At 42.4% G+C, this 15,592-nt stretch overlaps 1 protein-coding gene across 8 annotated transcripts in view; it reads left to right on the forward strand.

Annotated features, from left to right (window-relative positions):
* PEAK1 (pseudopodium enriched atypical kinase 1) overlaps positions 1 to 14,301 on the forward strand; it is a 305,281-nt gene extending 290,980 nt beyond the window's left edge. For all 8 annotated transcript variants that reach the window (XM_031668449.1, XM_031668446.1, XM_017960817.3 and 5 more), the window contains one exon: positions 7,138 to 14,301. In XM_031668449.1, the coding sequence (XP_031524309.1) occupies positions 7,138 to 8,301 (1,164 nt within the window). In that variant the 3' untranslated portion in view covers positions 8,302 to 14,301. The remainder of the gene's footprint in view (positions 1 to 7,137) is intronic.
* Positions 14,302 to 15,592: the final 1,291 nt, after the last annotated feature.

The raw sequence follows: 15,592 nt of genomic DNA on the forward strand, positions 1-15,592 counted from the left end.
CCTCAGTTTCTCTAGTGTGAACATCCTGGGCATCATTCTGACAGCCTAAATTACTGGCTCAGGAACACAAGTTATTTTCATTGGATATACATACTGAGTGGGAGAGTGAAAAGCTTCGATGAGTACAACTCACAAATAAAATGGTAAAATCTTACACAGTTGCCTTCTTGAATTTCTCTTCTAGGATCCAAAATCACTTTCTTGGGTATGTGAACATTTTTGCAGCAATTCAAGCTGTAAATTACCTGGCCTGCCTGACAGTTCTCATAGCAGATTCCTACAACATGGGATCCTGAGTACTTTGGGCCCACACAGCATTTTATGTATTAAACACTTAATCTATTTTGAATATAGCTGTAACAGCATTGAGTGTATATGGGTCTGAGCTCTGTAGCAGCAAGTATCGCAATACTCCTCCTAGGCAGATCAAGGAATTGAGGTCAATCAGTGATCAGCCTGTATTCTTAGAGTGAGATTATACCAAATACTGGATATCAATTTAGAAGTTGCAGGGTTTCATTCTGCACTCTCTCCCATTTGCAGTTGTCCTTTTGTGTGATGTGACCAAATGGCACAGATGGTGTAATGTGTGTGATCTTTAATGTTTCTCATTTTTGTCCCTCCACAATTCATTCTCTGTAGCATCCATCTCACTTAAGGTTCACTGAGGCACTGTAAAATGCATAGAGTGAGATGGGAATGAGATTCCCTGCTGATAAACTGGAAGTAGGCTGAAGGCATACTGGGCCTGTAATGGAAAAATCAGAGCTAATGTAGAATATTTTTGAAGAGTCTTATATTTTGTAATTATTGCTTTCTTTGGGGCAAAGGAGAGAAAATTGAATTGAATGACAAAGGGCCATGTTGTTTTGTATAGTTTTGTGCAGTACAAAATCAATGAGCCCCCAGGGCAGCCTGGACTCAACAGACAACCCTCACTGATCAGATTTCACTCGTTTGTGTAGTCAAGTCATTCATGAGTGTTTATTATTCAGATTTATCTGCCATTGCCCCCACCCCATCACCTTGCCAACTTGTATCTGTTTCATAAAAGCTGTTCATATATTCTACCTGTTCCAAGTATATAAGCCCTATGGCAGCACTGGATCAGATGTTGCCTTTTCTCAGAATCTTTTACAGACATATGGAATATGTACTACGTGCCTTGCTCTGTGCTAGGCCCTAAAGATACAACTATCCGCTTGTAAGATAGACAAAAAAATGTTGGAGGAGGGAGGAAAGGGGGTAAGGGTTGAAAAACTATTGGGTACTGTGTTCAGTACCTGGGTGATGGGATCAGTTGTACCTCAAACCTCAGCATCATGAGATATACCCAGGTAACAAACCTGCACATGTACCCCCTGAATCTAAAATAAAAGTTGAAAAAAATTATAAAAAACAAAAATTTTTTAAAGATAAATGTGATAACTGCAATAATAGAGATATGTACAAGATATAGAAGTAACACAGAAAGGGGGTTTAGGGTATTTAGCACTTACTCTCTCTGGCAAAAGTAATGCCTGAGAAGGGCTTTAACAGAAGTAGGAATTCCTCAGGCAAATGAGGGGTGACAAGGAGCCCCAAACTGAGAGAACACCTGGAGGGTAGAGTGGGTGGCTGGCTGCAGATAGCTCAATATAGTAAGAGCAAATGGAACACAGCTGGGAAGTAGGACTGGAAAGGGAGGCAAGGCCAGGACTTTCTCCTATGAGGATAAAGTGGAGCTGCTAGGAAATTTAAATAAGCGGGAAATACCAACTGTTGTTTTTTAATGGCTCTGTAGCCATGTGGAAGGTGTATTTGAGGGGATCACATTAGAGGCAGGGAGACCAGTTGGACAACCAGTTGTGGTTGTCCAGGCAAGTGATGAAGGCAGCAATAGAGATGGAGAAAAGAGGATAATTTGAAAGTTATTTAGAAGAAAAATCAGTAAGAGTTGGTAATTAATTAGCCATAGGGAGTGAAGATGCAGGAGAAATCCAAAGTGAATTTGATTTCTCATCCAGGTAACAAAGTCATTCATCAAGAGAGGGAGTACTGGGAGAGCAGTGAGTTTGGTGGGAAGAAGAGTTCAGGTTTGGTTATGTTGAGTTTAAGTAATCTATGGATTAGGATATATATGGGAAGAAATCAAGCAGGTCATTGTATAGATGAGCCTAAAGCCCAAAGACAAGTGTACATTACAAATGTAGATATGGAAGTCAGTACTGTATATGAGATGGTTGAAGCCATGAGCAAGCTTGCCGAAGAGAGTGTGCCAATGAAAAACTAGGATGGAGAGCAGACCCTCCAAACACCAGCACTTGAAGGAACCTTTGGGAAAAAGGGTCAAGTGAAGAAGAATGGGTATCACCATGCCATTCAATGACAGATTAATTCCATGGTCATATTATCCAGTTTTGCAAAGGTCCATCTTTCCCCTAGCCCTCTGACTTAGTTGCCTTAAACAGAGTATCTGTTGTTGAGATTGCATCAAGAGGTATGTCCCCTCACAGGTCCCAGGCTTCGTGGGCATTCTGAAAGGTTCGGTAGTGTTAGACAGCACTATCTTCTCCCCAGCTGTTTTTAATGGGACTTTACAGTCAAAGCCCCTGATGGTCTACTTTTTAGAAGTTAGCTGTCTAGGTTGAAATTATTACAAACATAAATACTTTTTAATGACAAATTTGCCTCAAAGATGTGCAGGGCAGTTGTCATGAGCAACATGGAAAATGAGCCCGTGAACCGAAATGTATGTTTAGAATTAAACTTTTCAGGTTGTGCATGAGGAACCATTTTCAAGTTCTGTTTCCCTGCTAAGATTGTAAATGTTGGGTTCTTTGACCCGAGTCTGAGAAGGTCTCAGGAGAGGGTAATTTGTCTTTGATTCTGGAAGACAGTATGTTGTTTCCCCTCTCCCCCAGTTTTCCAACAGATGATTTATCAGTGGTTGGAGGGCCCCCACCCCTGTATTTAGGAATCTGGTCAGAATGCTTCAGGGTGCTATGTCTTACAGATAGGAAGTGCTCAGGAGCCGTGAGATACTTGTTTGAATGCTCAATTGATAATGAATTAATATTTTTCCTTTCCCTTCTCTGTCCTCACTGATCTTTATTAACCCAGACAAGCACCCAGTTTCCCTTCAAGCCTCTGTTTTTGCAACAGTAGGTTATTCATGTTGGTGCATATGTGTATACCAGCTGGCTGGCTGTCCCTTTTGATGTCCCTCTGACTCCTTTGGAGAATAGCTCAAGCAGGCATTTCCTGTGAGCTGGCAAATGGGCGAGGGTTACTGTGCCCAGGATGGGCTTCTCTTCCTGCCTGTGCTCTTCACATGAGGAGTTCCCTTGGCATGCATTTGGTATTGCCACCATCACAGAAGCAAAAACTTATCCAGAAAGAGGCCCTATGGTGTATTTTACAAGAAGATTCAACCTTCAGCAGCCTGGTTTTGTTCTCCTGCTGCAGTTTATAAGTAAATGACTCCTGGATGTTGATATTGCAGCTCCCTCTAGTGTCACTGTGGCTCAGTCTCTCATAGCATTTTTCTTTCCTTTCAGAAAATATAGACAGCACAGAATCTGCCAAATTCACATTTTAAGTAGATTTTCCCAAACATAGCCAAGACAAATATGAGGTGATTTTTCTCCTATTAGAAAAGGGAATGTTAAATGAAGATGGGGGACCATTCCAGTTCTAGTTTATTTTTATTCCTATTTTTAAATTTTGGGGGTCCTAGGAGGAGTCCTGAAGTAATCATTTATAGATTAAAGAGTAGCTGGCGTGAACAAGTAGAATCTTTCTTGAGATTCCTCCTGTTCATGCCAGCTACTCTTTATAAAGAAGGAATGTGAATTCTTTTCAAGAAAGATAAATGAGAGCCAAGAAGAAGTTACTTTAATCCATGATATAGAAAATACTGGTAAGGGCAGAAGGAAAAAATTTGGCAGAAAGAACCCTATCCATTTGTTCTGAAAAAAATGGCTTGTTTTCTGAAATAACTTTTGAACTAGAAATTTATTATCTGAAGTCAGGTCATTTTGAGTTGTTTTTTTTTAACTAAAGGAGTTATTAATATTTGAAAAATGGCCACAATGTGGTACCTAGAATAATATAGTACTCCTACCTAAATTAACATCATTGCAGGCTCCATAATAAAGATTGATGACATACCCATCAAGGACAGTCCTATTATGGAAATCTCCATTGGTCTGTGTTTGGGTTGTAACTGTTTTCAGGGTTATGAACCAACTGAAATCACTCTTTTTCCCTCCTCTTTTACACTCTAGTCTTCTCCCTTTTGCCTTTGCTCTTAAAGCTAGAGTGACTCATTATTCTTCAACCTGTCTATGTATTATAAAATGAAGAGATAAGAAAGTGCTGCCCACTCAGGTTGGCTATCTAGGGAGACCATTTTCCTTTAGAGCATCCAAAATAGTGGAACAATTTATCATTTCTTCTTCGTAAATCACTTTGATCCTTTATCTCAAGTAGATCTGTGAAGCTAAACATAAATTCTTATTGTAGTATCCACACTCTTATCTACTCACAAAGCTCTGGAAGACCTTATAAAAATGTATGTGTCTGTGTGAATGTCTAGATATAATTAGAATATCACAATTCAAATACAAGTCACAATTAGAATACCTTCTCTGCTTCTAATGTTAAACTACAAGGTGACAAATTTTTTTTCAGCCTGACTTGACATAGTTAAATCTAGACTTGGCCAAACAATTCTCTCTTGTAGCTTTAGGTTGCCCTCTCTTGGTTTCTAACATACTGCTGGTGTTAACTTGTTTGTCAGGGCTAACCCTGGCTTGGAGTTACTGAATGTTAGCAGTTTCTTTTTGCCTGTCCTCTATCAAACCTGTGATCAGAGAGCCTCACTGCTATGGCAGGTGGCTGTCAGGACTCAAAATAAAGATCTGTTTTTCTGTTTTGCTCATTGTTTCAAAAAATTAGTATTCTCTAAGATTGCTTTAGTTTGACATTTGCAAGTTGTTAACTGTTTTAGTCATTATCGGTGTTACATTTGTACACCTTTGTAGTTTACAGGTGTACTGTATATGCTTGATCCCAATTAATCCTCACAACTGCCCTGTGAAGTAGATTTCAATGTTCTTTATATTGTCCCCTTTAATAGGGAGACTGAGACCCAGAGAAATTAGTGAAATGCCCAAGGTTATACAGCTGGTAGCAAAACTAAATCCCAGGCCTCCCAAGCCCTTGGAGAGTGTCCTTTTTTATAATGTAACAGCTAGAGTTTAACCATCCAATCTGATCCAGCTAAATTTGGATGTATTTGATAGCATTTTCAAAGATTGAAGAGTTGAGACCCTTGAACTTTCATTCCAGAAGACGATGTAATATTCGGCAAACTTAACTGGCAATGGGGTTCATGGTGCCATGTGCTGGATCCAACTCCTGTGCAACTAAACAATGACTAGTATAGAATTTTTAAATACCTGGTAACACTTAAATGTGAAATATTGCCAACAGTGCAGTTATAAAAATAACAAATGTTATGATTGATGAGCATATAGGATTATATATTATACTGCATATACTAAGACTTCGAGAGCTTTCCAGAGATAATATTTTCTGAAAGATGTATGTTTGAACTTGAACTCAGGCTGGGGACGTCTGTTCAAGACCAGAAGTTTGCTTAAAAAAGAAATACTTTGTATATCCTCAAACTGAATTAGATAGAGTAGAAGACTTGAAGGAAATTGTGCTCAGGTATAGATTGATTGATTGATTGATTGATTGATTGATTTCCATGGCACTGGTCACTGACATCAAACCTCTTTAACTGTAATAAATATGATAAACTAGAGAATAAGAGAGAGAGAGAGAGAGAGAGAGATGCTTTTTTCCCTTGAGACTCCCTTGCCTTTGATTTTGTTTTTGTTTTTGTTTTTTTAATGTATTTGAATGGAAATCAGAATGTGCTGCTTCTCAGAACTGGGGACCCATCTGAATCCTCCTAAGAATGTATACATTTTTCTTTTTAAATAAAAATTACTAAAAATTGCTTTTTTTAAATTTGCTTTTCTGTATTATTGTAATAAACACGCAGTGTAAACACTACAGAGAGTGCATGTTGCTGGAAGCCTTTGATATTTGTAATATGTGGCAGTGTGCCCCTGCTGAGGAGGGACAGCAGAGAATGGCCCTCAGTTAACAGGGCTGTGGAGCGGACTCCAGGCCAGACTATTATGATCCATGAACTAGTATTAGAGACTTGAGTCTTCCACTGTCAGCCTCTCTATAGCATGAGGATAGCCCATGTGGGGGTGGTTTTACTTTTTGGTTTGATAACCCCTTAGAGTAGAAATACAATCATCACAGTATATAGAACTCTTGGCTAACTTTTTTTGATCAAAAAATTCTTCCTTGATCCATAACCACTTAATAAAGTTCTTTAGGAAAGGTCTTATTGCCTCAATAGCGGGTGTTAAATGAGGCCTGTTAAGAGAAAGCATAAAACTCAGACAACCGCCATTGAAATGATGGTTTTGTTCTGACTAGGTCAGACCAGTGACTCTCTCAACCCTACCAGTGATCCATGAGTGCCAGTGTTGTGACCATCACAATGACATTCACTGAAAAGTTAGGAAAACCCACAGTTTACCTGGCCAATGTTATATCCCTCTCCTAACCTGTGAGATGTTGACACAAAGGGTGATGGGTGATGAAATAAGGTATTCTGGTCTCCATTATGAGTCTGTTGGCCTGCTCTATCAGTCTGGGCTACAAACCTCTACAGAAGTAAGTGAAAAATTATTTCATTGTTGTTCTGATGAGGTGCAAGGTTATAGTGGAAAGAGCAGGCTTTGGCATTACACAAACTTACGTTTGCAAACATAACCCTGGGCTTTTTTTCTTTTTTAAATTCTTAGATCCTTAATCTACTTTGAAAGGTTAATGTGAGGACTAAAAATGGTACACAGAAAGTGCTCACCACAGCCTGGAATGTGTAGACAACCATGAGAAACGGTTACCACCATTATTGTCACTTAACATGAGGCAAGCCTTGCTAACAACTTTACTATATGATCGTTTGTCCCTAACCAGTCACCTTCTAGTTAATCCTCCTGATACATCATAAACGTGGTTATGAGAGTGTGAGTTTTAAATTGTTTTATTATCTTTCAGATCTGTAAGAGCAAAGCTAAAGAATCTCAGCAGTATTATCACAGCTTGGCTGTCCGGCAGAGTCTGGCTGTCCATTTTAACATTCAGCAGGACTGTGGTCATTTCCTTGCTGAAGTCCCTAACCGTCTGCTTCCCTGGGAGGATCCTGATGACCCTGAAAAGGAAGAGGATGACATGGAAGAGACTGAAGAAGAAGCCAAAGGAGAAACGGATGGGAAAAACCCAAAGCCCTGTTCTGAAGCAGCATCATCCCAGAAAGACAGCCAGGGAGTCATGAGCAAGAAGCAGAGGAGCCATGTTGTAGTCATCACCAGGGAAGTTCCATGTCTCACTGTGGCTGATTTTGTGCGAGACTCTCTAGCCCAGCATGGGAAAAGCCCTGATTTGTATGAGAGGCAGGTGTGTCTGCTGCTCTTACAGCTATGCTCTGGTCTTGAGCACCTCAAACCCTACCATGTCACTCACTGCGATCTACGCCTAGAGAACCTGCTACTTGTCCACTACCAGCCTGGGGGCACTGCCCAAGGCTTTGGGCCTGCGGAGCCCAGCCCCACCTCATCTTATCCCACTAGGCTTATAGTGAGCAACTTCTCTCAGGCCAAACAGAAGAGCCATCTGGTGGACCCCGAGATCCTCCGGGACCAGTCTCGCCTTGCCCCAGAGATCATAACAGCTACCCAGTATAAAAAGTGTGATGAGTTCCAGACAGGCATCCTTATCTATGAGATGCTGCACCTACCCAACCCCTTTGATGAGAACCCAGAGCTGAAGGAGAGGGAATACACACGAGCAGACCTGCCTCGCATCCCGCTCCGCTCCCCCTACTCCCGGGGTCTGCAGCAGCTGGCCAGCTGCCTCCTGAATCCCAACCCTTCTGAGCGGATCCTCATTTCAGACGCCAAAGGCATCCTCCAGTGTCTGCTCTGGGGCCCCCGTGAAGATCTCTTCCAGACTTTCACCGCCTGCCCTAGCCTAGTGCAGAGGAACACCCTGCTCCAAAACTGGCTAGACATCAAGCGAACACTGCTCATGATCAAGTTTGCTGAGAAGTCCCTGGACAGGGAAGGTGGGATCAGCCTTGAGGACTGGCTTTGTGCTCAGTATTTGGCTTTTGCCACTACAGACTCCCTCAGTTGTATTGTGAAAATTCTGCAGCACCGTTAATGTGTACCTGGATGCTGCTTTTACCACATCTTCACCTTCTTCATGTCACCCATGCACTTCCCCTTCCTAGTGCTCACTCCAAATTCAAGGAAAGAAGAAAGACAAACCTCTATCCCTGTCCATGAACAAGTAGGTCCATTCAGAAAGGTTATCCACTGCCCCAAATTGAATGAGAAGCTGAGTCTGTCTTAACTTTACAGAAATTCAGCTGCACAAACTTGCGGTTGCCTTCCTTTGAAACACCTTCTATCCTAATAGAAGAAAATGCAGGTAAAAATGAAAATCCATATTCTTGAAGGGACAGCTTCTTTGGTATGAACTCAGTGAGCCAGTGAGCTGTGTCCATTTCCTCTATAATTCTGGATATCACCTATCTTTTTAGCACCGAGTATTTATTCTCACTAGCAGTAGACAGACTTAACCAGTCTCTACCATGACCCAGTAGACTCTGACAACAGACTCTTCCTTTAAGGTGTCAACAACTGACTTACTAGGCAGAACTGCCATCTTTAGCATCAGCCCAGTTTTGGTTACCAGGGACTATATCCTTTGTTCCAGGAGAGAGTAGAAAGAAAAGGAGAGATCCCATCCTTGGGTCATCAACCCATTTTCATTGCCATTATCTGTAAGTATGTGCACTGCATGGAGGACAGCCCTAATAGTCTCCCCTCTGCTGCCACTGCCTGATTCTCTACTCTGTCCCCACTTGCCAGTGATGTTTGGATTTATCAGCCACTTGTGGCCCATTACAGAGCTGACCCAAGGTGGTGTCACCAATGCCTCAGCAGGGTGGAGTGCAGTTCAGAGCTTATAAATAGCTGGCAGGGCATGAGGAGATGATTTTCTTGCATGTGCAATTCTCTAGGGGCCATCAGGGAACAGAGTTTAAAGTACCCTTTGATTACTGTCAGAACTGTCAGCATTTGCAGTTTTCCCCTGAGCAGTAATTGGCCAGCTCCCTTCTATCAGTAGCCAGTGTTAACTAGTTTAGCAAATGCTGTAAACAATTGCCCTGAATGAAATAGCTGTCGGTGGAGCTCTAAGATCTTACAGGGCACAGTGAGGTGGGCTGTTGGGATGGCCGTAGGCAGGGGAGGGGAAGAAGGCCACTGATGAGACTGCTGACCTCCTCAGAATGTTGACCTCTTCTAGAGAGACTGCCTCCCAGTGTAAGTGGCTCATTGCTCCTTCTGACTGTCTCTAAAATGGCTCTGGAGGACAGCTCACGGGAATTCTGATTGCTGAGGTGGGTGATTGAGAGCTGTTCACCATGTGTGCAGCCTGTGCTCCCCTCCTATGGATATATGTGCAATTTTTGTATGTATTTTTTTAGCTGTATATTACAGTGTTTATGTTGCAACTTCACCTGAAGCGAGTCTACAGAAACCTTCCCCCTTCTTCCCTTGGCACATATTTGCGCTAAGAGATGAGCGTTCCTTCCACTGGGGTGTGTGCGTGTGTGTGTGTGTGTGTATACACATGTGCACCTGTGCTTGTTTTATTCAAAACTGTGAGTATGTGTTTACTTTGACCTTGAAATCCCAAGAGTCACTCGAACAATGTGTGTGTACACTTGTGTGCCCATGTGTGCGTGCACACGCATGCTGGAAGTAGAGGCCACGCCTCTAGAGAAGCAACCTGTGGCAGGGTTGACAGACATGTTCTCTGTGCCTAGTGAGTGAGTGAGCCCTGAGGCCCCTCATCTACCAGTGCAGAGTTTCCTTAAAGCCAAGACTGATTGTGCAGTATTACTTACATAGCACATTAGTGGCCTTGGAAATTTCTAAACTTTTAACATTTTTAACAGCCTTTCATGTGATTCATGTATATGAAAGAGGATCAGGAAAGGAGAATAATGTATTTTATTGTGCTCTTATTATTTTTTTTAAGTGATTGGAATATGTGAGGCTCTATATGGAGAATGTCCTTATCACCTGGCCAGCAATATAGGATTCACAGGGAGGAAGGCTGGTTAGCCCACAAAGAGTCTTGCCTCCTCTAGCCAGAGTGCAGGGCTCTGCTCCTAGGAATGGCCATGGAGTGGGCATGCTGCTGCAGGCCAGCAGTCCGCTCTTGGTATCCTCTGGCATAGCCGCTCCTTGCCTTGAAGGTTGGTGTTTGGTTCATCTTAGCATAGACCATGTGCACATAACTCCTTGCCTGATTATGCACTGAAGTGGCAGCACACAGACCACTGACCATGTCAGCCAGCACATTCCCTTAACCTCCCCCACCTCCCACCTTGCAATGGCTTGCATATTGAGATATACCTTCTCAATGTCACGTTCGTGGTGCCTTGCCCATGTAAATTTGAATGTTGACTATTTAATAAGGTTACATATTTAATGCAGAATGTTCCCTGGTCCCTCTATTTGTTATGTCTCTACATATCTTTTTTTTCTTTCTTTCTTGCTCTTTTTCTGTTATGATTTGGATCCAGTCTTTACTTTAACTCTATGGTATAATAAGCATGGACACCTCCACTACCATTATCTTACAGCACTGGTAAACCAAGCACCTCTTCACATCAGATGTTTTTAGTACTGTTTTTATGTTCAGATTTGTTAAGGGCAAAAGATGAATGCAAACTAGCCAGAGAAGAGCCTCAGGCTTCCCAGAGACAGGTGGCTAGATTAATTTTTCTCTGGGTGATGGCCAAAGAATGTGAGGTAGAGAGGGAAGGGGGTGTTACAGGTTAGAGCAGAATAGAGAAAGAAACTATATTTCTAGGCAAAAAGTACTACATGAGTTGGTCTTCAGAATATTTTTCCAAAAAAATGAAATTCAGTCAGTTTAACATTATCACAAATATTTTTCGTTTTAATTGTGGTAGGAACTTTGAATTTGTTCATCAACTGGAAAGAAATCCTACCCTCTGTAGACACATATACACACACACATTTTATATATATACACATATATATGTTTGAATTGTGACTAGTATAGCACTTTACGTTTTCTCAAGTAACACGAAGTTATTGCCTTCAATATTGATTGGAAATTGTTTTCTATTGAAGTCTATACTATAGAGTTTTCCATTTATATTGAGAGTTTGAACAATTAAGCTCCTATTGGAACTTTTCCTTAAGCCACATGAGCATGAACAATCTCTGTGACACTTGGGTGCTAGAGAAACACAACAGTGGCTAAAGTAGCCAAGAGCAAGACTGAATGTATAGCAGAGTGCCTTGTTAGAGTGGTAACCTAGTCTTGGAAGCGATTCAGTGGATGTTTCACAAAGAGGACTAGAACTTCAAGAAGCCTCCTGTGCTGGCTGAGGTGAGCCCTTTTGGTATATGTACGCTACTGGGATGCCTAGAAGCCAATTCGTGAAGAATAACAGCAGGATGAGAAAAAGAGTAACTGTAACCTGTGGAACGACAACATAAGAATCACCAACCCCTAGGCTGAGCTAGAACTGGAAGCCAGGAATATGGCAATAGTTTCAAGATTTGCCCTCAGAAGATGAACTGGGTGAGGTATGGGTTGGGGTGAGGGCACAAGCACTCATCCTATCTACCCTGCTGCTGTTGAGGAGCTAGAAGTAAAACATATTGGTTAGGATTTTAACAGTTGGAGTAGCCTCCCATTGTCAGATTAAGGGGGGGTCAATTTTGCTTCCAAACTCAGAATAAGTTTGTAAACGTGGGAAAGTCTAAGCCAAGAGAGCTAAAGCTCTAGAAATACTCATGATATTTCTGGGAGTAAAACTACCGAAAATTATATCTTAAAAGTTTCTAGTAGTATAAAGTTCCCAGGCCAGGCGCAATGGCTCACGCCTGTAATCCAGCACTTTAGGAGGCCGAGGTGGGCGGATCACCTGAGGTCAGGAGATCAAGACCAGCCTGGCCAACATGGTGAAACCCCGTCTCTACTAAAAATACAAAAATTAGCTGGGCGTGATGGCGCGTGCCTGTAATCTCAGCTACTCGGGAGGCTGAGGCAAGAGAATCGCTTGAACCCAGGAGGTGGAGGTTGCAGTGAGCCGAGATTGCGCCATCACACTCCGGCCTGGGAGACAAGAGTGAGAGTTCATCTCAAAAAAAAAAAAAAAAGATTTCCAGGAAAGATCTTTGGGTCCTACTAAGCTTCTCAATTTTGAGTTACGAATACTTTGGTTCTGGGAAGTAACCTGACATTTGGTTTTGCTGGAATTAGGGTTTTCACTAGATTTCGCTGTAATTAGGATTTTCTCCTAGATTTTACCAGCAGTGATCTGAAAAAGTACAGGCTAGTCCCAGAAATAGAGATGGATTTAGGATACTACACTATATTTCAAATGATTCTAGATGTGTAAATATAGTATGAACATTCTTGGAGAGGGGTAAGAAAAACTGGACTTCCTGGGCCAACCCTGGCATGTTTTTCTTTCCCGTCACTAGTTAATAGGGATTGAAAATTCTGCTCCAGGCTAATGAGTGAACAGGATGGCTGCCCACAAAACCAGGTTATTAGTTTTACCTCATTGAAGCTCATATTCTCAAAGGCCCAAAGTGCTGTGCCGAGACAAATCCAAGTGCTGCTCCTGCCGAAGTACGCACTGAAGTCCAGCTGTCCGTGCTTACAACAGTGCCGAAAGTGGGGATTCCATGGACCAAAAACGCTGCCGTAAGGGAGGCCAGAAGAGTTGTAGTGCAAGATCCTGGGAGAGATTATACCAAAGAAATCAAGCCTTTTTATCCGATGCTTCTAAGATGATGAGGGTGAGCTGTGACAGATGGCGTGGGAGGGGAGTTCACATACATTCCATGTCAAGGCATTTAGCTGATAAATCCATCCTCAGAAAAGCACCTTTTTAAAAAGTCCATTTTGTGTGTTAGAAGAAGATGATGATGATGATAATGAAAGCCCTGGCAGATACGAAGTTCCTCAGTATTTCAGGAGAAGGAATTCTTCCATCTCCCCTTGACATGACTGTGGCTATTATCCAAACCTCAGCTTGAGAACATCATATCAATATAATACTGAGAACGGAGGATTTTTTTAAGGGATATGGTAGTTAATAGGTTTGTTTAAAGAACTCTTGGGAAATTTCTTAACAAATTGTAATTGTTTTTATAAACCTTCCTACAGAGTTGTTTACCATTCATCATCACCATCATTTAATATCTATAAGTGCCCAGAATGTACAAGGTGCTATACAGCTGTTAAACACCCCTTCCCTGCAACTGTTTAAAATTAGAATAGATTTTTGCATCACCCATTGCTAGAAGCTTTCCCCACCTAGGTGGGCTGCGAGGGCCTGCATTCCCAACATCCCATTACATGTTTCCCACTCCAGAAAGTCTCCAGGTTTATTCCAGCTTTTTATCTTGATGTGTCCCATCCACCCCCATGGTTTGGTTGGTTTTGTTTTGTTTGTTTTTTTAATCAAGAAAGTTTCAGGGAATCAAAAGAGGTCGGAAATTTTTTAACCTAGCAGAAGTACAGAGTCATATATTTTGCTACGAATATTGTAGTACAGAAAACCCACTTTGCCTGTTAGTGTGTGGATAGTATGTGTGTGTCCACACTCGTGATAACTTGAATGTTGAACCAGACATAGGGTTCGTTTTTGAAAGGTTAAACCACACCGCTTCAGGAACTTGCTCCAAATACTACTTGGTTATCCCTTCCTTTACCAGTTAGAGCTAAAGAGTGTGATGTGTGAACACACTGGGTTGGGATTTTCTGTCGAGGATATGCAGGGCATTTTGGCATGAGGCAAATACAGAAGCAAGATTTCATCCTACTTAGTGATTTGAATCATGACAGTCCTCATTCCAATCTCTCTTTAATTCTCTCTGGCCCTGCCCACACTCTATATTTGAAAATCTTGTTTTTGCTCTTTCCAGAGCTTCACCCCTCTACTTACATATTGTAAAGTTGTATAAATCTATCATTGAAAGGTCCCCTCTGCCACCAGTGGCGCCACCCTTTGGTTTGCTGTGGTACTTTGCTGTGTACTCTGTGGCATCATGTTACTGTGTAAATAAATTCATTTTAATACACACTAAAAAACAGACAAATGCTTGTCCTTTTGGCGGCTCTTCCACACTGACATGCTGAGGAGGGTTTGGTTGCAGACATGGTTATGTCTTGTCCCCCCAGGGTAGGTGCCCTGTCCATAATGCAGGAAATGATGGCTTTCAGCCACTGTGCCTTCTGCACTCTGGGTCCTCATCCCTTGCTGACATGGATTATATTTCTCTTTATTCCTTGTCTAATCTGAGGAAATCAGGCCCCAAAGAGAAAGCTAAGGCATTCTGCTTTTCCCAGACCTCAGGAGGCTGCAGGTTTGCTATGTGAGATCGCCCCCTGGTGAGCAGTCACCTGCAGGCTTCCTGGGTTTGTACTGCATGTTGAGAGGCTTGGTTAGATGGCTCTGGCTGACCCTCTCCGTGGAAATCAGAGCTGTTCAGGTAATGTGAGCGGGGGCAGGGCATCATCTGCAAGATTCACATGCCTTTGACACACAGTGTTACACAGGGGCCTCACAAAGGCAGACAAGCTAATGTGTGGACACTTCAGCAGCACAGAGGAGGCTGCCTGGCTTAAGCAGGAAGAGTCAGCAGTGGTAGCAACAACTGCCGCATTATTAGAGGAGAATAGATGAAAAGGCAAACATGTAGATTCTAAATTTAGAGCAGATTTTAGAGCACCAAACCCTTTACAGTGGACACTGTCTTTTCCACTAGCAAGCACTCTGGAATTTGCAGATGCTGTTTTTAAGGCATATCCCAGAAGAGTGGCTGCCAGACTTGAGGTTTATGTTGCTGAGGAGCAACATAACAGAACCCATGTTGGTGTGGACCCAGAAGCTCCCTGTGTGTTGCCTGGGCCCAGGAGGAAGGGTCAACGGCAAGACTGACTAGACAATCCCCAGGGACACAGGCCCTGCCTGCTGCAGCTGTGTAGCCTGCTTGCTGGAGAAGAGCCTAGGGAACTTCCCTTCTAGTTGTCAGCTCAACACACTGGCTTCTGGGGGAAAGGAAGCAAAGAAAAAAGTAGGCAGTTGGGGTTGGGAGGTCACATAAACAGAACACCCCAGGACCAGGCCGCTGTGTGAAACTCTGCTGGCCTGAGTGGTCACCTTGTGTGCCAGGCCAGATCTCACTAACGCAGGACTCCATAACAATTGCTTTAGTACTGACTGAGTGATTACATTAAATATTAAAAGCTAAAGGGGCCAGTGCCCTTATACAAAGGCTGAAATGTAACAAAAGCCCCACTGGGAGTTTTGCCTAGACCTTTCCTGGGCCTTGAAGCATGACAAAATAACAAAGGAATTCTTAACAGGACCTGTTTAGGA

The sequence above is a fragment of the Papio anubis genome, chromosome 7 (genome assembly GCF_008728515.1).
Source record: "Papio anubis isolate 15944 chromosome 7, Panubis1.0, whole genome shotgun sequence".
NCBI lineage: Eukaryota > Metazoa > Chordata > Mammalia > Primates > Cercopithecidae > Papio > Papio anubis.